The sequence below is a fragment of the Microcebus murinus genome, chromosome X, assembly GCF_040939455.1.
Source record: "Microcebus murinus isolate Inina chromosome X, M.murinus_Inina_mat1.0, whole genome shotgun sequence".
Lineage (NCBI taxonomy): Eukaryota > Metazoa > Chordata > Mammalia > Primates > Cheirogaleidae > Microcebus > Microcebus murinus.
This window is the reverse complement of record NC_134136.1, coordinates 78,306,679-78,328,751: the sequence shown is the minus strand read 5'-3', so window position 1 is coordinate 78,328,751 and position 22,073 is coordinate 78,306,679. Positions and strand designations below refer to the sequence as shown.

Below are 22,073 nucleotides of genomic sequence, written 5' to 3'. Positions count from 1 at the left end.
ATGCCTGGCCTAGTGGATGTGTTTTAAAACAAGTGTGGGAGTCTGTGCTTAATCGGCCCCAAGGTGATAGTTTAGCTCTGATTATATCCACTGCTGCCCAGAGAATAATTTTTGTTCTGCTGGCTACTGTGGCATTTCCATTCAAAGTTAGCCTTTGAAGGTTTCTAGCAAGAGAAAAAACCCTTGAAGATATGTGCTAAAGAACCTTTTCCCATCCAAGTACTAACCAGGCTCGACCCTGCTTAGCTTCCGAGATCAGACGAAATCCGGCACCTTCAGGGTAGTATGGCTGTAGACTAACAAACTTTACAAAGGCACTGGTAACTTACTCTGAAGCTGTTAGTTCCAGTCAATTGTAGAGTATAACTTACCTGAGATATACCATTCATTCAACAAATATTTATTGCATTCCTCCAATGTGCCAGGGTTGGGAGTAGATGAAAAGGAAGCAAAAGAGGCAATGACCCTGTCTTCTTGGAGCTTTCATTACATTGGAAGATGACAGACTGTGAACAAATAAATCATATCAGAAAATAGATGCCAAGAAGAAAACTTTGTTGGGCAGGTGGGAAGGGGGACAGGTGTATACATACATAATGAGTGAGATGTGCACCATCTGGGGGATGGTCACGTTGGAAGCTCAGACTTGTGGGGGGAGGGGGGAAAGGGCATTATTTGAAACCTTAAAATTTGTACCCCCATAATATGCTGAAATAAAAAAAAAGTTAAAAAAAATAAATTGAAAAAAACAAGAAAACTTTGAAAGGGTGCTGGGATGTTGGGGGAGGAGCTTATTTAGCTCAAGTGGTTAGGGAGGGCTTCTTTGAGGAGGTGACTTTGAATAGAAAACTGAATGTCAAGAGACCAGCTAAGATCTCCTAGTTGAGGCCCCAGGCAATGAAGGCAAAGACTCTGACTTGTGCTACCTCTTTTTACCCTTTTCTCCTCCCCAAGTGCTCAGCATATTCTTTAAACTGGCTGTATTATTGAACAAAAATTCTTAGTATACCTTAGATCCCTTCACATCTTTGATTTCTTACTATTTGAAATAGATGAATTACTGTTTTGCTTCTAAGCAAAACAGAACAAAACTAGGTATTTTCCTTATGAAAGGAGACTGTGTTCCCCAATGGAAATGTTAGTGGAGTAGGAGTCAGTCTGGTCTTGCCTCAGTGTGATCTTGTTTAAGTCTGTAAGCATCTGTTTCCTTATTTGTTATTAAACAAAACAAAAGCCCTACCTACTTTGCAGGGTTTCTTTGCTAATCAAATGATAAAGTACACTTTGTAAATTATACAAATACATGTGAAATGCAGCATATTCTATTAATATACTTCTGGAATCAAAGTATCTCAATGGAGAAATGTTTTCCCTCCAATTTAAAGCTTTTATGTTTCTACCCATCAGGTAAGTTTTAGCACCAAATGTCTAAACTCATTGATTAATCAGCAGGGGTTGGGTACTTAGAAAGTAGTAGTGTGGTAGAAATTGTGTTGAATTTGGATCTACTAATAGATGAGAAATTCTTTGGGAAATTATAAAGCAAGGATTGATAAACTTTTTCTGTAAAGAGCCAGGTAGTACATATTTTAGGCTTTGTGGGCTGTGGAGTGTCTGTTGCCAGTGACTCAACTCTGTTGTTGTAGCAGCCATGGCAATGTGTAAATGAATTTGTGGCTATGTTCTAATAAAACTTTATTTTATGGACACTGAACTATGAATTTCAAATAATTTTCATGTGTCATGAAATACTATTTTCTTTTGATTTTTTAAATGTAAAATGTAAAACCTTTAAACTGTAAAAACCTTTCTTAGCTCACTGGCTGCACAGAAACAAATAGTGAGGTGGGTTTGGCCTGAGAGCTGTATGTAGTTTGGCCATAGATTCTATTAAAGGTTAGGCAGAATAAGGTGTTAATTAGGGATGGGAGAGTAGGTGATTGATACATAGAAATTATCTTGTGTGATGAGGAAAGCTTTAAAGCACTGAAAGCTTCCTTTACTTTACCGGCAGCTTTACTTGTAAATCAGAATGGTAACATACACATATATGTTTTCATTACGTTATTTTTAAATGTTCACAATTTTATTTTGATAAATGAAAAATTAGAAAAGTCATATCACAGCTGTTGGCTAAAGTTGACGCTTGGCTGTGTACCTTCATATATCATAGCTGTTGGCTAAAGTCACTGTGCACATTCATCTGTGGCTATCAACTATAGTAGATACTGGGCTGTGCATGTTCATCTGTGGCTATCGACTGTAGTTGATGCTCCGTACCGAAGTGGTTAAGCAAGTCCTCCTGCCTCAGCCTTCCAGAGTGCTGGGATTACAAGTGTGAGCCATCACACTCAGCATGGTTCTTCTATTTCATTAGTCCATTTGTCTTATTTTTGCTCTGAAACCACATTGTTTAAGTTACTATTGCTATATTATATGTAAACATTTGGTAAGGCAAATTGTCAGTGCTGTTTTTGAAGATTTTCTTGGCTTTCCTTGTACTCTTTTTAGAATGAACTTGTCAATTTTGGACAAAAACATCTCTTTGGAAAAAAGACACCTGCACTCGAATGTTTATAGCAGCACAATTCATGATTGCAAGGCTGTGGAAACAGCCCAAGTGCCCATCAATCCAAGAATGGATTAATAAAATGTGGTATATGTATACCATGGAGTACTATTCAGCTCTAAGAAACAATGGTGATATAGCACATCTTATATTTTCCTGGTTAGAGCTGGAACCCATACTACTAAGTGAAGTATCCCAAGAATGGAAAAACAAGCACCAGATATATTCTCCAGAAAACTGGTATTAACTGACTAGCACCTAAGTGGACACATAGGTACTACAGTAATAGGGTATTGGGCAGGTGGGAGGGGGAGGGGGGAGGGGGGAGGGGGGTGGGTATATACATACATAATGAGTGAGATGTGCACCATCTGGGGGATGGTCATGATGGAGACTCAGACTTTTGGGGGGAGGGGGGAAATGGGCATTTATTGAAACCTTAAAATCTGTACCCCCATAATATGCCAAAATAAAAAAAACAAACAAACAAAAAAAAAAAAAACATCTCTTTGGGATTTTTTTTTTTTTTTTGGAGACAGAGTCTTACTCTGTTGCCCTGGCTAGAGTGCTGTGGCTTTAGCCTAGCTCACAGAAACCTTAAACTCCTGGGCTCAAGCAATCCTTTTCTGCCTCAGCCTCCCAAGTAGCTGGGACTACAGGCATGCACCACCATGCCCAGCTAAGTTTTTCTATGTATTTTTAGTTGCCCAATTAATTTCTTTCTATTTTTTTGGTAGAGATGGGGTCTTGCTCTTGTTCAGGCTGGTTTTGAATTCCTGACCTTGAGTGATCCTCCTGCCTCGGCCTCCCAGACTGCTAGGATTACAGGCGTGAGCCAGGCCTGGCCTGGGATTTTCTTTTTAAGAGACAGAGTTTTGCTCTGTCGCCCAGGCTGGAGTGCAATGGCAGTGTTATCATAGGTCATAGCAGCCTCGAACTCCTGGGCTGGCTCAGGTGATCTTCCTGCCTTAGCCTCGGAGTAGGTAGGAACACAGGCACACACCACCATGCTCAGGTAATTTTTTTACTGTTTGTAGATACTGGGTCTCACTATGTTGTCCAAGTTGGTCTCGAACTCCTGGCTTCAAGGCGTCCTACCACCTCAGTCTCCCAAAGACTACAGGCATGAGCCACTAAGCCAGGCCTCTTTGGGATTTTGATTGGATTTGCATGGATTTTGGAATAATCTGGAGGGGTTGGGGGAATTGTAAAGATGTTGATATTGGGTCTTTCTAAGGAACATGGTGCAGTTTATGTATTTCAGTAAAATTCCACAATTTTCTGTTTTGTTTTATTTTTTTGAGATGGGACCTTGCAGTGTCACCAGGCTGAGGGACAGTGGCATGATCATAACTCACTGTAACCTGTAACTCCTAGGCTCAAGAGATCCTCCTGCCTGAGCCTCCCTATATGAGTAGCTAGGACTACAGGGCATGCCACCAGACCTGGCTAATTTTTTAAATTTTTTTTGTAGAAACAGGGTCTCATTATGTTGCCCAGGCAGGTATCAAACTCCTGGTCAAACAATCCTCCTACCTCAGCCTTCCAAAGTGCCAGGATTATAGGTGTGAGCCTCTGTGCTCAGTCTAGTTTTCTTAACATAGGTATTGCATATTTCTTCTTGAGTTTATTCCTAAATTAATATTTTATAGCTTTGTTGCTCTTGTGAACAGGATAGTTGTTTATTTTTAAATTATATTCAGAGTGTTGATTTCTGTATGTTGATTTTGTCTTTGGCCTATTTGCTGAGAGCTCTCTTGTTAGTTCCTATTATAGTGTTTTAGTTGATTTGCTTCAGTTTTCTAGATAGATAATCATATAGTTTGCAAGTTTTGAGTTTTGTCTTCTACTTTCTCATATTCATATATCTTGTTTTATTTCCTTGGTTGGTAGCAGGAATTTTTGGCTTATTCTTGACTTTAATGATTGTTTATGTGAAAGATGCTTACCCTCACTCATAAGATATATGCTAATTGAAACCAGACTGAGATTCCTTTTTGTAAATCTAAATCTATCAGAATGTTAAAAATCAAAATATTTCATAACACTCTTTGTTGTTAAGTCTGTGGGGTAAAAGATACTCTCACACATTGCAGGTGGGAGTTTAAATTGGTACAATGCCCATGGAAGGCAATTTGGCAGCATTATATAAATATACACATATATTACATGTACTTTTCTGGATATATAAGTATATTCCAATAAAAGTTTAAAACATAAATATACAGGCCAGGTGCGGTGGCTCACGTCTGTAATCCTAGCTCTCTGGGAGGCTAAGGCGGGTGGATCGTTTGAGCTCATGAGTTCGAGACCAGCGTGAGCAAGAGCCAGACTGCGTCTCTACCAAAAATAGAAAAAAATTAGCGGGCATGGTGGCGCATGCCTGTAGTCCCAACTACTCAGGAGGCTGAGGCAGAATGATTGCTTGAGCCCAGGAGTTGGAGGTTGCTGTGAGCTAGGCTGACGCCAGGGCACTCTAGCCGGGGCAACAGAGTGAGACTCTGTCTCAAAAAGAAAAAGAAAAAAAAATATACAAATTTCCTTTGATCCGGTAATCCTAGTTTATATATATATATGTGTGTATGTGTGTGTGTATGTGTGTATGTAAAATGAAATCTGCAATGTTATTTGAATACTACAAAATAAGAATGAGAAACCTATATGTACTGAAAAGAAAAGAAAGTATCTTAAGTTATTATGACAGTAAAAACAGTTTAGTGTATACTATGCAACGTTTTGTGTATAAAGGGAAGAAGAGAACATATGTTCATATTTACTTATTTGCCTAAAGAGACTCTGGAGGGATATGCAAGAATATAATGAATGGTTACCTGTTAGTTGGAGTGGGCACTGAATGGATAGGAGACAGAATTGGGAATGCACCTGCCTGTTATATACCTCTTTATTTGATTTTTGAACCATAAAATTGTATTTTACTTTTAAACATTAAAATAGAAATGGTTTCTTGAATTACTTTAGCTACTCCAAGGACATTTTTTTTTTTTTTTGAGACAAGGTCTCACTCTTTTTCCTGGGCTAGAGTGCAGTGGTGTCAGCTCACTCCAACTTCAAACTTCTGGGCTCAAGCGATCTTCTTGCCTCAGCCTCCTATGTAGTTGTGACTGCAGGCATGTGCAACCACTCCCAGCTAATTTTTAAATTTTTCTGTAGAGATGGGGTCTCGATGTGTTGCCTAGGCTGGTCTGAAACTCCTGGCTTTAAGTGTGCCTCCGGCCTTGGACTCTCAAAGTTCTAGGATTACAGGCATGAGCCACGGCACCCAGCCATTTTTCTTTATCTTGATCTGTCTCTTTTATGTTGCAGGCTTTCTTCAAATGGCTGTCTTCTGAATTTGTTCATATTTAAGAATGAGCTAGTAGAAGGGCTGACTGGGAGTTCTGTGTACCTGGGAATGGTTGTAAACTTTGAGGTGAGTGTGTGGGCAGCTGGTTATTACTGTTGGAGGGCCCAAATGCCAGAAGGCAGACAGCTTTGCTCTAGGGTACCCTAAATCTAATCAGTTTACTGAATTTGGTATTCTACATGCAGAGATTTATTTCTTTTGGGGGAAGGACTCATCAACTGTGTCATAATTTAGACCTCAGTTAATTTCTATTTTCAGCCTTTTTCTTATTCTGTGGGATCAGTCTTCTCTTATGTGTGGAGCCTCTCTAGGATTTTGCCCCGCAAGTCTGCTCTCTCCTGCGTTGGAACACTTTTTATTACATAATTTAGGTTGTAGCATCCTTTATTTGTGCTATCAATCAGTTCTTTTTTGTCTTCTGTCAGAAATTGTTAAAATCTTTTTTTCCCTTCTCTCAAAATGGAAGAAATTGTTGAAATCTTGTTTTTGCTATGCCATTTCCCATTTAGGTCCTTGACTTGTGATTTATACTTTTGTACTCCTTTACCATCACTTTTCTGGGGTCTTGAAAAGTACAAGAGATATAGGTGTTCAATTCACCTTCTTAAATCAGAAGTCAAGTATATCTTTTTTTTTTTTTTTTTTTTTTAGACAGAGTCTCACTCTGTTGCCTGGGCTAGAGTGCTGTGGCATCAGCCTAGCTCATAGCAACCTCAAACTCCTGGTCTCAAGTGATCCTCCTGCCTCAGCCTCCCAAGTAGCTGGGACTACAGGCATGCGCCACTATGCCCAGCTAATTTATATGTATATATATATATATATATATATGTATATTTTTTAGTTGTCCAGATAATTTCTTTCTATTTTTTTAGTAGAGATGGGATCTCACTCTTGCTCAGGCTGGTCTTGAACTCCTCAGCTCAAATGATCCGCCTGCCTCGGCCTCCCAAAGTGCTATGATTACAGGCATGTGAGCCACCATGCCTGGCCCAACAGTAGCATATTTTAAGCTTGGATAAACTGTAGGCTCCTTGAAGACAAGGACTGATTTTTGTTCTTTTATCCCGAGACCTTGACACAGTGCCTGGCACATTGGCACTTACTTGGTAAGTAAGTGCTTGTTGATATGAATATGAAATATGAAAAGAGAGAGTATTGTTAATGGAAAATTTACTATGTAGCTTTGTTTAAATATGCGTTCTTTCAATTACTGGTTATAAAATTCGAAGAAATTATTTGAGCCAACAAATGGGATGACAAAGTACTGATTTTATCAGTACTGGATTTCGTATGGCTAGAATCATGGTAATCTACAGGGGGAAAAATATTTTGAATTTTTAATGCAAATGCTCCAAGCTTATGCAGTCACACGTCACTCCATGATGAGGATACATTCTGAGAAATGCGTTGTTAGGTGATTTTGTTGTTATGTGAACATCATAGAGTATACTTACACAAACATAGATGGTATAGCCTCCTACACAGGTAAGCTAAATAGTATAACCTATTGCTCCTAGGCTACAAACTTGCCTAGCATGTTACTGTATCTAATCCTGTAGGCAGTTGTAACACAATGATATTTATGTATCTAAACATATTGAAACACATTAGAACATAATGGAAAAGGTATAGTAAAAATATGGTGTTATAATCTTATAGGATAATCTTCATATATATAGTCTGTTGTTACCTGAAACGTCATTATATATGGTGCATGACTGTATATCAAACATGTTGAAGGAGTAGAGATAGATAACAGATTTGTGAGATTTTTCCTGTAATTTCACTCTCTATAGAAGTATTTTCTCAATTATCTTTATATATACTCCTCAGGCTTAGATAAGTGTATTTATAGTTTTATGAAGAAAAACTGGTCATACATAGGTTATGATATATAGCTGTGAACTTAGTAAGAGACTCCAAGTTTGAAGCCTGGTTTTTATAGACTTTTTCACTGAGTTATGTTTTTACATTGCTGCATGTAGAACAGATATTATCCTGGTCACTGGAGCATTTCCCTTTAGCAATGCCAATATGGTTTATTGCTGGCAAGCTTTAAAAAATGTATTAGATACTTTTCTGCCTTCCTAAAGAGTCTTCTGAAGATCATTTAATGTTTTCTGGAGTATTGTTGAATAGTGCTTTAATATGGTGCTGCCCTTTGGGGTTATTAAGAGGTAGAAAATAAAAGCTTTCATTTATTGATTATTATATTGTGCCTAGCACTGTGCTAAGTATTTTATATGTATATTTTTACATCAGTTCTGTGAGACTTCACAAATAAAATCAAGAATGAGGCTAGGCGCAGTGACTCACGCCTGTAATCCTAGCACTCTGGGAGGCCGAGGCAGCGGGTTGCTCAAGGTCAGGAGTTCAAATCCAGCCTGAGCAAGAGCGAGACCCGTTGTCTCTACTAAAAATAGAAAGAAATTAATTGGTGAACTAAAATATATAGAAAAAATTAGCCGGGCATGGTGGCGCATGCCTGTATGTAGTCCCAGCTACTCAGGAAGCTGAGGCAAAAAGATTGCTTGAGCCCATGAGTTTAAGGTTGCTATGAGCTAGGCAGATGCCACAGCACTCTAGTCTGGGCAACAGAACCAGACTCTGTCTCAAAAAAAAAAGAATGAATGAGGTTAAATAATTTACCTAAAATATCCTCTGAGGAATGAAAGGCAGAACCAAGATTCGATTCCAGGTTTCTCTCACTCTGTGTTCTTAAATTCTGTTTTATGGTTAAGAAACTACTGGATCTACAATGGCCCCAGATATATTATGTTTGGTGAAGTTCTTGGCCTAGTTTTTAAAATTGGTTGTTCTTATTCATTGTTTAGGCTACCAGCTATTACATCTTATTGTTGTCTGCCTTTTCCCCTCTAAAACAAGGGTTCTTAACCCAGGAAGCCAGGCTGAAGATGAGAGTGGACAGAATTAAGGTAGGAAGGTAGTATAGTTTTTTTTTTTATTTATTTTTTTTAGTTTTTTGAGACAGAGTCTCACTGTGTTGCCCAGGCTAGAGTGAGTGTCGTGGCATCAGCCTAGCTCACGGCAACCTCAAACTCCTGGGCTCAAGTAATCCTTCTGCCTCAGCCTCCCAAGTAGCTGGGACTACAGGCATGCACCACCATGCCCGGCTAATTTTTTCTATATATATTAGTTGGCCAATTAATTTCTTTCTATTTATAGTAGAGACAGGGTCTTGCTCAGGCTGGTTTTGAACTCCGGACCTCGGCCTTCCAGAGTGCTAGGATTACAGGCATGAGCCACTGTGCCTGGCTGGTAGTATAGTTTTAAAAAAGCATATTTGATACTGTGATTTTTTTTTTTTTTTTGAGACAGAGTCTCACTCTGTTGCCTGGGCTAGAGTGCCATGGCGTCATCCTAGCTCACAGCAACCTCAAACTCTTGGGTTCAAGCAATCCTTCTGCCTCAGCTTCCCAAGTATCTGGGACTACAGGCATGTGCCACCATGCTCGGCTAATTTTTTCTATATATATTTTTAGTTGGACAATTAATTTCTTTCTATTTATAGTAGAAATGGGATCTCACTCTTGCTCAGGCTGGTTTCAAACTCCTTACCTTGAGCGATCCACCCACCTTGGCCTCCCAGATGTTATGGTTTTGACTTTAGTAAAAGTGTCTTACTTTAGGTTACTTAAAGAGAGACATCATATTTATTGAGATATTAAAATAAAAATAACCAATACAAATGTAAAAGTGAATAATTTTTGGTAAATCTATAGAGTTGTAAAACCCTGGTTACTGTCTAGTTTTAGAACATTATCATCACCCCCAAAAGATCCCTCATGCTCATTTGCAATCATTCCTGCTCCTGTGCCCCAGGCAACCACTAATCTAGTTTCTATCTCTATAGATTTGTATTTTCTGGACATTTCATATAAATGGAATCATATAGTATGTGGTCTTTTCCTCTGGCTTCTTTGACTTAACATAATATTTTCAAGGTTCATCTTTGTTGTAGCATGTATCAATATTCCATTTTTATTGCTGAGTAATATTCTATTACATGGTTATAATACATTTTGTTTATCAATTCATGAGTTGATAGACATTTGGATTGTTTCTACCTTTTGGCTATTGTGAATGGTGCTGCTATGAACACTTGTGTACAAGTTTTTGTGTGGATATATGTTTTCATTTCTCTTGGGTAGATGGTATCGTATGGTAACTCTGTTTAACTTGTTGAGGAACTGCCAGATTGTGTTCCAAAGTAGCTGCATCATTTTACATACCAGCAATGTATGAGAGTTCTGTTTTCCCTACATGCTTCCCAGCGCTTGTTACTGTCTTTTTTTTTTTTTTTTGGAGTATTTTTTTTTCAGCATATTATGAGGGTACAAATTTTAAGGTTACATATAATGCCCTTGCCCCCCTGCCCCCTCAAGTCTGAGCTTCAAGCGTGACCATCCCCCAGTCAGTGCACATCTCACTCATTATGTATATATATACCTGTCCCCTCCTCCCCCCTCCCACCTGCCCAATACCCAATAAATATAATTCCTATGTGTCTACTTAGGTGTTGATCCGTTAATACCAATTTGCTGGTGAGTATATGTGGTGCTTGTTTTTCCATTCTTTTTTTTTTTTTTGAGACAGAGTCTCGCTTTCTTGCCTAGGCTAGAGTGAGTGCCGTGGCGTCAGCCTAGCTCACAGCAACCTCAAACCAACTCCTGGGCTCAAGGGATCCTCCTGCCTCAGCCTCCCGAGTAGCTGGGACTACAGGCACAAGCCACCATGCCCGGCTGATTTTTTATATATATATATATATATATATTAGTTGGCCAATTAATTTCTTTCTATTTATGGTAGAGACGGGGTCTCACTCAGGCTGGTTTTAAACTCCTGACCTTGAGCAATCCGCCCCGCCTCGGCCTCCCAGAGTGCTAGGATTACAGGCGTGAGCCACCGCGCCCGGCCTGTTTTTCCATTCTTGGGATACTTCACTTAGTAGTTTGGGTTCCAGCTCTATCCAGGAAAATACAAGATGTGCTATATCACTGTTGTTTCTTATAGCTGAATAGTACTCCATGGTGTATATATATGCCACATTTTATTAATCCACTCATGTATTAATGGGCACTTGGATTGTTTCCACAGTTTTGCAATTGTGAATTGTGCTGCTATAAACATTCGAGTGCAGGTGTCTTTATTGTAACTATCCTCATGGATATGAAGTGTTATTTCATTGTGGTTTTGATTTGCAGTTCCATAATGAGTAGTGATTTGGAACATCTTTTATATATTTATTGGCCATTTATATATTTCCTTTAGAGAAATGTCTATTCGGATCTTTTGCCCATTTTTAAATTGGATTATTTGTCTTTTCATTATTGAGTTTTTTATATATTCTTGGATACCAGTCCCTTATCAGATATGCAATTTGTACATATTTTCCCCCAGCCTATGGGTTGTTTTTCACTTTTTTTATCCTCATGGTGCTATGAATTCTAATGTTTTCTCACTTTTTTTATTATGGTGTCTTTTGAAGCTCAAAAGTCTAAGATTTTGATTGGGGCAGCTTTTCATTTTTCTCTTTTATTACTTGTGTTTTTGTTGTTTTATCTGTGAAATTATTGCCTAACTCAAAGTTACTGAGATTTACTCCAATGTTTTCTTTTAATTTTTTTTTTTTTTTTTTTTGAGACAAAGTCTCGCTCTGTTACCTGGGCTAGAGTGCCATGGCAGCGTAGTTCCCAGCAACCTCAAACTCCTGGGCTCAAGCAATCCTGCCTCAGCCTACCAGAGTGCTAGGATTATAGGCGTGAGCCACTGCACCCGGCCTGATGTTTTCTTTTAAAAGTTTTATAGTTTTAGCTCTTACATTTGAGTCTATGATCTGCTTTGAGTTAATTTCTGTGTGTGGTACGAACTAGGGGTCCAGTTTTATTCTTTTGCCTGTGGATTTCGATTGTTCTAGCACTTTTTGTTGAAAAGACTGCTCTTTTCCCATTGAATAGTCTTGGCCTCTTTGTTGAAAATCAATTGACCATAAATGTTAGGGCTTACTTCTAGGCTGTCATTTCTATTCCCTTGATCTATATGTCTATTCTTAGTCTGTTGTTCATTTCTAATTTAATTCTTTTGTGATAGTTGAGCATAATTTATATGATTTGAGTCCTTTTAAATTTATTGAGATTTGTTTTATTACACAGAATATTATCTTTTCCAGAGAGACTGTTCCATATGTGCTTGTAAAAATGTATATATATTTTTTAACAGGTGTAAACTATTTATTGGATATTTGCCACCAAATATTGTTAAATACATTATCTTGCAGCATATCGCTTTCAAGTTAAAATGTCAGAAACAAACACCAATATATACAATTCTTTTAAGGAATGTTATATAATGACACATTAAGGCGTAAATTCTTTTGGCTTATAATTCTTAAAAGAATGATAATAGCAAAAGTGATGCAAAATCTTCAGTGTGAGATTATGATTAAGCTACATTTTACAAAAATATGGTATAAGATGGCAATAATCCCATTCAACATCCTGGATTAGATCCCTTCAGGAGGGACTGATAATTTATACAGTCAAACTTTAAAATTTACAGATAAAGGCAGTTCAACACTGCCACTGAGAAGTACATCTCTTAACATATACAACTTTCAGGCCACAGTTTTGAAGGTCTGAAGTATTAAGTTGGTTTGATCAATTAGTCGGTTGGCACTTATGAACACATTTATTGCCTTGCCATCTTTAAAATATGTTTTCAGAGTATCACTGAAACTTTTGGAGTACTTTACAAATTCTTTCTTTTGGTGTTCAAGTGCCCTGCGATTCTGGTATTGATATTTCTTAAAGACATTATTCACTGTATCAAGAAGTTCTTTTATTGCACTAGCTATATCCTCGATTGTCTGCAGAAACCTCACTCTGTCATTGATCTCATCTGGGATCTTACTAAGAATTTGTTTAAGTGCTCGTGCCTTTTCATTTAGGTCTTGGAATTCTGGCTCTGGTCGTTCAATCATATACTCTTCTACATCATCAGCTGCCATATGAAGAAGGGATTCCGTGAAGTTAATTTCTACGCTTTTTTTCTCTAAAATTTTCATAATGATGTCTTGTGTGAGACCTGGATTTTCTTTTTCAGCCTTAATGAAAGCAGCTCTCAGTGTCTGAGCTGCAGACAGATTTACTCGTTCTAGCTCATTAAACACAGGATACATGACTGCATAAAGGGGCATAGAAACCATGGAAGTGGTCTCAGCTTCATTCTTCATCTCTTCCATTGTCATCCTCATTCAAAAGCCAACTACAGTAGAAAAAGCAGTGCTAAAATGGAGAAGAATCTTCATTCACTGCAGTGTTTCCTCTCTTTTTATTTTTTGTGATAAAAGAATAGGGCTCCAAACACACACTGATCAGCAACTGAGGCACTGACTTCACTTCCCACCTTTGGAGCCCTCTTCAACTCCGGATCAATTCACTCCGGCCAAAAATGTATATTTTGCTTTCATTGGTTGGAGTGGTCTAGATGTTGCTTAGGTCAAGTTAATTGATAGTATTGTCCAAGTTTTTCATATACTTGTTGGTTTTCTGTCTAGTTATTCTCTCCATTATTGAGAGTGGGGCATTGAAATCTTCTGCTATGATTATTGAATTGTCTGTTTATCTCTTCAGTTTTGTCAGTTTTTATTTAATGTATTTTGTGCCTCTATTGTCGGATGTATATATGTTTATAATTGTTATATGTATTGGTGAATTAACCCTTTCATTCTTATAAAATGCCCCTCTTTGTCTCTAGTAACACTTTTGTCATAAAGTACTGGTTTTTAAAAGACTAAGGAAAGATTCCTTTTCCCATTCCTCTTATTTGCTTCTTACCCTATAGCTTGAGAAACCAGGTGATAGAATTATTGTACCATAGCACCAATACTTGCCACTTTTTTTTATATTAGGGCTCTAGGATTTCATTTTTTAAAAGAAGTTCTGCAATAAAAATGTTTTGAAGGCTTTTCCAATTTAAATTTTCTGACTTTACATATATTTGGCTACATAAATCCTTTTGTCTTCTGGATTTCTGCTCTTGAGGTTTAAATATCCCACCTAAAATGTTAACATTTGGGGAATATGGGTGAACAGTATACTGGATTCTTTGTATATACTCTTGTAGGTTTTTTCCCAAGTCCAAAGTTATTTCAAAATAAAAAGTTAAAAAACATTTCACCTAAGTGAAGTTTTACTAGTTATCTTTTTTTACTTGTAGGTAGTACTAGTCTTACTAAGTGACTTTGAAAGTATATCTATTTGGCAGTGTAACCTCATAGCGCATATCATGAGCCCTTAGTTCATTCTTTTTTTTTTATTTTTTATTTTTTTTTGAGATAGAGTCTCACTCTGTTGCCCAGGCTGGAGTGCCGTGGCTTCAGCCTAGCTCACAGCAACCTCAAACTCCTGGGCTCAAGCAATCCTCCTGCCTCAACCTCCCGAGTAGCTGGGACTACAGGCATGCACCACTATACCTGGCTAATTTTTCTATATATTTTTAGTTGGCCAAGTAATTTCTTTCTATTTTTAGTAGAGACAGGGTCTCGCTCTTGCTCAGGCTGGTCTCGAACTCCTGAGCTCAAACAATCCACCTGCCTTGGCCTCCCAGAGTGCTAGGACTTAGTTTATTCTTAACTCTGATATTAACACAGATATGTCCCAGTAGCATCATCTGGTTGGCAAGTTTCTGGAAGTTGTTATATCTTCCTTTTCCCTCACAGACATATCCATTCAGGCAGTAAAACTTGCATCATTTAATACTACCTTAATGCATCTTTCTTTCTTGTTTTTCCTTTTTCTTTTCACGTCAGACGGGTAATGTGCCAACATCGTAACAAGATTTGAGGGAGGCACATCTCACACGTGTGTGAACACCCAGTCATCACATTTACGAACTACAGAAAGATCAGTGTATCTTTTTTTTTTTTTGAGACAGAGTCTCACTGTGTTGACCGGGCTAGAGTGCCGTGGTGTCAGCCTAGCTCACAGCAACCTCAAACTCCTGGGCTCAAGGGATCCTACTGCCTCAGCCTCCCAAGTAGCTGGGACTACAGGCATGTGCCACCATGCCCGGCTAGTTTATATATATATATATATGGCTAGTTTATACACACACACACACACACACACACACACACACACACATACATATATATTAAGTTGTCTAGTTAATTTCTTTCTATATTTTTTTTAGTAGAGACGGGGTCTCACTCTTGCTCAGGCTGGTCTCGAACTCTAGAGCTCAAATAATCCACCCACCTCGGCCTCCCAGAGTGCTAAGATTAGAGGCGTGAGCCCCCACACCCGGCCAGGATCAGTGTATCTTGAATTTGTCCTTCCTAACATGGTTTTCATTCAAACCTCATCATCTCTTTTCTGAATTATTGCAATAGCTTTTTAATTGGTTTCCTGTTTTGCATTGTACGCACAGAATTCCTAGGTGACCCTTTGCCTCTCTGTCCTCATCTGCCTGCTTCTGATATGCATATAAACTGCTCGTGGTAACACTCATATACTTACTCCATGCTATTTCATGCTTTTGCTTATGATCTTCCCTCTGCTTAGATGAGCTAATTTTCTTTCTTCAAAACTCAGCTCAGGTATCTTTTCTATGAAACCTTACTAGAGAGTCTCACTTTATTCTTTTGCTTGTAGCTATCCAATTGTCCCAGCACCATTTGTTGGAAAGAATATTCTTTCCCTATTGAATTGTCTTGGCACCCTTGTTGAAACTCAGTTGATCATAACTATCAGAAATAGTTATTTCTGGACTCTATTCTGTTTATATATACATCTATATATATGAGTACTATAATGTCTTAATACTGTAGCTTTGTAGTAGGTTTTTAAATCAGAAAGTATGAGTCTTCCAAATTTGTTCTTTTTCAAGATTGTTTTGGCTTTGGTTATTATGAGTCCCTTGAAGTTTTGTATGTATTGTAGGATAAGCTTGGTATTTTCTGCAGAGAATCCAGCTGGAATTTTGGTAGGAACTGAGTTGAATGTATGGAATGATAAGGGGTATTTCTCTCCATTTTGTTTGCTTTAGTGTAGTTTTTTTTTTCCTTCAGTTTTTCAAATTTGATATTTCTGTGTATTTTTGATTTGCCATAATTCTTAACAAATCTTTGTGACAAATTGTGCCCTCCAAGGCACATAACATAGTAATAGGTATATAGGCTTAACTTTGTAATGCCTGATTGCAGTAGAAAGGGAAGAATTTTCTTATTGGTGATTTGACCATTTACTTGAGAAACTTTGTCCTTATTATGTTTCACATTTTTACATGTTCATTGTGGAAAGTTTTAGAAAATACCAAAAAAAAGCAGGAAAAAAGTTCATAATTCTACAGTTTAAAGTTAATTTGTATATATGTATGTATTCAGAGTTAATATCATTTGTGTGTATGGAAGCTCGTGTATATGTAACCATATAATATACAGGAACATCTTTTCATCTTACTGAAATCTGCAGTGTTATTTTTAATGCTATATCATACCTCATTTTGAGATGTTTAATTTTTTTTTGAGACAGAGTCTCGCTCTGTTGCCTGGGATAGAGTGCCATGGCATCATCAGCCTAGCTCACAGCAACCTCAAGCTCCAGACCTCAAGCGATCCTCCCGCCTGGGCCTCCCTGAGTGCTAGGATTACAGACGTGAGCCACCACGTCCGGCCTGAGATATTTAGTTAAACCCCTATTAGGTTTATGTTTAGTTAAGTTTTTCTAAATTACAAGTGCTATAATGAATGTCTTTATAGTTAAATCTTTGTGTAGATTCTCGACTATTTTCTAAGGCAAGTTACTATAAGTGGAATTGCTGGCTTAAAAGGATGCATGCTTCTAAGACTATCTTGCTATTCTTTTAGGATAGTATATTAATATTTGATAGTAGCTTTTGTTAAAATCTGATGGCAAGCTCATAAACAAGTATTCGTACTATTTAAAAGTAATATTGGGCCGGGCGCTGTGGCTCACGCCTGTAATCCTAGCTCTTGGGAGGCCGAGGCGGGCGGATTGCTCAAGGTCAGGAGTTCAAAACCAGCCTGAGCAAGAGCGAGACCCCGTCTCTACTATAAACAGAAAGAAATTAATTGGCCAACTGATATATATATAAAAAAAAAATTAGCCGGGCATGGTGGCACATGCCTGTAGTCCCAGCTACTCGGGAGGCTGAGGCAGAAGGATCGCTTGAGCCCAGGAGTTTGAGGTTGCTGTGAGCTAGGCTGACGCCACGGCACTCACTCTAGCCTGGACAACAAAAGTGAGACTCTGTCTCAAAAAAAAAAAAAAAAAAAAAAAAGTAATATTGGATGTTCATAGCAGCATATTCATAATAGAAAATAGAAACAATCCAATCCATTGACAGAAGAATGGATGAACAAAATGTCATATATACATACAATGGAATATTGTTTAGCCTTAAAAAGGAATGAAATTCTGGTTCATGCTACATCTATGAACCTTGAAAACATTATACTAAGTTAAATAAGCCAGACACAAAAGGGCAAATGTCTGATTCCACTTATATGAAGTACCTAGCATAAGCAAATTCATAGAGACAGAAAGTAAAATAGAGGTTACCAGGGGTGGGTGGGAATGGACAGGGAATTATTGTTTAATGGGTACAGAGTTTCAGTTTGGGATGATGAAAAAGTTCTGGGAATGGATAATAGTGATGATTGCACAACAGTGTGAATATACTTAATGCCAGTGAATTATATACCCCACAATGATTAAAATGGTAAATTTGATGTTTTGTATATTTTACCACAGTAAAAGAAACTGCTATTGGATGAATTCTAGAATTTTTTTTTTTTTTTTTTTTGAGACAGAGTCTCACTTTGTTGCCCAGGCTAGAGTGAGTGCCGTGGCATCAGCCTGGCTCACAGCAACCTCAATCTCCTGGGCTCAGCGATCCTACTGCCTCAGCCTCCCGAGTAGCTGGGACTACAGGCATGTGCCACCATGCCCGGCTAATTTTTTATATATATATTTTTAGTTGGTCAATTAATTTCTTTCTATTTTTGGTAGAGACGGGGTCTCGCTCAGGCTGGTTTCGAACTCCTGACCTTGAGCGATCCGCCCGCCTCGGCCTCCCAAAGTGCTAGGATTACAGGCGTGAGCCACCGCGCCCGGCCCTGAATTCTAGAATTTTAAACAAAAACCACCTAGAAATCATGTGGTTGTTTTCTTTCTTTTCTTTTTCATGTCTTGATATCAATAGAGATTGGCATGGTAGTTTTTCTTATTATGTATATCACCTTGTTAGCTAAGTGGACCAACTCACTTGTTTTGAATTTAATGGATTGATAGATTGGACTGAGAACTAGGTTCCTAACCAGTATTCTTGCCATATGAAGACAGATTGAGCTATATACCAAGTAGTCTGCTAGGCACTGTTGGCTACAGTGGTAAACAAGATAAGACACAGTCCCTGGAGTCTGCTTGTTGCTAAGATTGAACAGAAAAAAGAATAAATTTCTTATTAAGAAAAAAGGGATTAAAAATCAGGTGACTTGTTTTCTCCTTAATGATTTCCTTTGTGGGGTGATTTTAAAATATCCCTTTTTCCCCTTCAGGTTGCTATGGAAATATATGACCACATAAAAGGAAGTCCATTCTGCTAATTCTGATACCTGAGATGTAACTGGATTGAAGAGTGGAATAGGAAAAATTTTAGTGCCAACCTTAATTACAATGGCCACTGATTCAGGGGAGCCAGCCAGCACAGAAGATTCTGAGAAACCTGATGGAGTTTCATTTGAAAGCAGAGTTCCTCAAGTTGCTGCAACCTTGATGGTAGAAGCTAGGCTAAAGGAAAAAATTAGTACTCCCTCTGCGTCTGTAGAAACTGTAGAAAGGAAGAGGTTTTTCTGCAAGAGCGTTGAGATGACGGAAGATGACAAAGTTGCTGAATCTTCCCCCAAAGATGAGAGAATAAAGGCTGCAACAAATATTCCAAGAGTAGATAAACTTTCTACAAATGTGCTAAGAGGTGGACAAGAAGTTAAATATGAACAGTGTTCAAAGGCAACTTTGGAAACTTCAAAAGATTGTTTCAAGGAGAAAAATGAAAAGGAAATGGAAGAAGAAGCAGAAATGAAGGCTGTAGCTACTTCTCCTAGTGGCAGATTCCTGAAATTTGACATAGAGCTGGGAAGAGGAGCATTTAAAACAGTATATAAAGGACTGGACACTGAAACATGGGTTGAGGTTGCTTGGTGTGAACTGCAGGTAGGTATATAATCTTGGTTTTAATAAATTCCATTCTTAGCTGGCCTGGCCTTCTGAGTGATCTGGGATTAAAATGTATTATGGATTAAAATAAAATGAAGGGCTTGTCCCCCACCTTCTAGAAATTATGCTCCTTTCTTAGATCTTCTTAGGAGCTCATGATGAACTTTTTTTTGTCCTCTTGTTGTTTTCCCCTCAGTTTTATTGTTTATTTATTTATTTTTGAGATAGAGTCTCATTGTTTTGCCCAGGCTAGAGTGCAGTGGCGTCAGCCTAGCTCACAGCAACCTCAAACTCCTGGGCTCAAGCAATCCTTCTGCCTCATCCTCCTGAGTAGCTGGGACTACAGATATGTGCCACCATGCCCAGCTAATTTTTTCTATATGTTTTTGTTTGGCCAGTTAATTTCTTTCTATTTTTAGTAGAGACGGGATCTTGCTCTTCTTGCTCAGGCTGGTTTCGAACTCCTGACCTTGAGAGATCCTCTGGCCTCGGCCTCCCAGATGCTAGGATTACAGGCGTGAGCCACTGCGCCTGGCCCGATCCCCTCAGTTTTAAAGAGGGAAAAATCTATCATGGCTTTTTTGGGGGAAAAATTCTCTTCATTTATTAGCCTTAGGAAATTCCTGCAATTCTTAATGTCTCCTTTTGAAAACTTTTATAAATAGTGCCTTATGAGTTGATTGTTATACTAAATACTTGAGAGTGGGATATAGTGATATATTTATTGTGACATATACTTTTTTTCTTCCAACAAAATTCTGGGGGTTCATATGGTGTTTTTCAGAATAGGAAAGGTTTTTCTTGATTCTTTGAGGGCCTCTGTTGATATAAACTCACCATGCCTTTGAGTTTACCTCAGAGAGGATCTCTGGAAGAAATAATCACCAGAATCTACTGAGCTTAGTCAATGGGAATGTGTTTAGAAGTGAGAAATGAAAGTAACAGGAGAATGAATTACCTAGATATTTGGTTCCATAATAAATGTGTAGTACTTTTAACTAATGAATGACTAAGTGGGACTGAACATTATAGAAGAGGTTATAATGAGAATAGTTTCAGACAGATGTAGGTCAGGTATAAGAAAAACCCTTGTGGCCTCAGTCAACTCATGGGAAATGGTCAGTGTTCACATGGGATGCTTAAAATTAAGATTGAATAAAGCCAATCGCTAAGTGCAGGTCTTTTGGGTGGTTGTTCACATTCCAGTGGTCTTTGTGAATTTGGCTTTGTATGTACAGAATACCATGATTTCACCTGTTCAGAATTTGCTGTAGGTTGCCCTACAGATAGGTTGGAATTCACTCCAGGTCTCTACATTTCTAGGAAGCTTTTTGTTTAATGCCATGGTTTCCAAACTTTATTGTCTACAAGCATCAGTATTTGCTTCATATGCGGATTGTGGAGCCTATTGCCACAGATTTTTTTTTTTTTGAGACAGAGTCTCACTCTGTTGCCCAGGCTAGAGTGAGTGCCTTGGCGTCAGCCTAGCTCACAGCAACCTCAAACTCCTGGGCTCAAGCCATCCTGCTGTCTCAGCCTCCCGAGTAGCTGGGACTACAGGCATGCACCACCATGCCTGGCTAATTTTTTCTATATATATTAGTTAGCCAATTAATTTCTTTCTATTTATAGTAGAGACACGGGGTCTTGCTCTTGCTCAGGCTGGTTTCGAACTCCTGATCTCGAGCAATACGCCCGCCTCGGCCTCCCAGAGTGCTAGGATTACAGGCGTGAGCCACTGCGCCTGGCCATTGCCACAGATTTTTGATTCAGTAGATTTGGATTGGGGTGCAGGACTGCAATTGTAATAAACTTTCTAAGTGCTTCTAACTTAGGAAATCCCTTAACTACTCTTTGGAAAGCAAGTTTTACCTATCAGTCAAGCCATTCGAGTGGTCCTTGAAAGATGTGTGCAATGTGTGAGATTTGTTTGGTTTTCTTCTCACCTCCTTTTTACCCTTTAAGAATTTTGTAAGGTATATGTTATAGTAGAAATTTTAGGTAATACTGGCAAGCAAGCATCAAAATCACCTTTCTACCACTTTGAGCACAATGCTTTAAAAATTTTAGTATATCTATCTTTCTGCTAAGTATATGTATGTCATTCTATAAGGTTTTGTAATCTTTATTTTCACTTATATAGAATGTCTTTTCACTGTAAGTGTACATTTATGTAAGTATTTTCAATAGATGCTTAGTATTTAATCGTAAAGTTTGTACAGGTTATTTACCTAGTCCTCTATTGTTGGATATATAGGTTTTTCTCTAAATTTCACTATTATAACCATGACTGTGGTGAACATCATTGTATATATATTGAAAATTATGTAAATTTTAATTTCATCTCTGCATTGTGATATCTTTTAGTGATATCATTTAATCTATTAATGTGGGAAATAATATCCATTCACTTGGTAGTAGGGTATATAGTAAAGATAAGTTAAGTATTTTGCAAATTGTGTACTCTAGCTATGTTAAAGGATGTTTAGGTAAAACATGAAGAAAATATTCCCATGGGAGAAACCGCTTAGGAGACTGCCTTCTATCATTCACCTATGGAAAGGTTGAAAGATCTCATAAGGTATTACTACTCAAATTGTGGTCCTTGGACCAGCAGCATGGACATTATCTGGGAGCTTGTTGGAACTGCATATTCCTAGGCATCATCTCAGGCCTTCTTGATCAGAATCTGCCTCTTCGTAACACTTCCTGGTGATTCGCATGCACAGTAAGTAGAGTATGGAAAGCACTGAAATATGGGACCAATCCCAACAGCTAGCTGAATCAGAGTAGAAATTCTCTTAATACACTAACATGAACTTTATATTATATCATGTACTGATTTCTGGCTTCCACTGCAGACTTCTCAAATTAGAATCTC

General features: G+C 38.2%; 1 protein-coding gene, 1 non-coding gene and 1 pseudogene across 4 annotated transcripts in view; 1 reads left to right on the top strand and 2 right to left on the bottom strand.

Annotated features, from left to right (window-relative positions):
* Window positions 1-22,073, top strand: part of WNK3 (WNK lysine deficient protein kinase 3) — a 175,504-nt gene that overhangs the window by 8,626 nt on the left and 144,805 nt on the right. For 2 of the 3 annotated variants that reach the window (XM_075999465.1, XM_012782731.3), the window contains 2 exons: window positions 5,894-5,999; window positions 18,535-19,189. In XM_075999465.1, coding sequence (XP_075855580.1) covers window positions 18,653-19,189 — 537 coding nt within the window. In that variant the 5' untranslated portion in view covers window positions 5,894-5,999; window positions 18,535-18,652. The remainder of the gene's footprint in view (window positions 1-5,893; window positions 6,000-18,534; window positions 19,190-22,073) is intronic. The other variant, XM_075999466.1, reaches the window with a different exon arrangement.
* Window positions 12,189-13,395, bottom strand: LOC105881185 (programmed cell death protein 10 pseudogene; annotated as a pseudogene).
* On the bottom strand, window positions 14,758-14,859 carry LOC142866140 (small nucleolar RNA U13). Its single transcript, XR_012916200.1, has one exon. It is a non-coding gene; the product is annotated as a small nucleolar RNA U13 (small nucleolar RNA).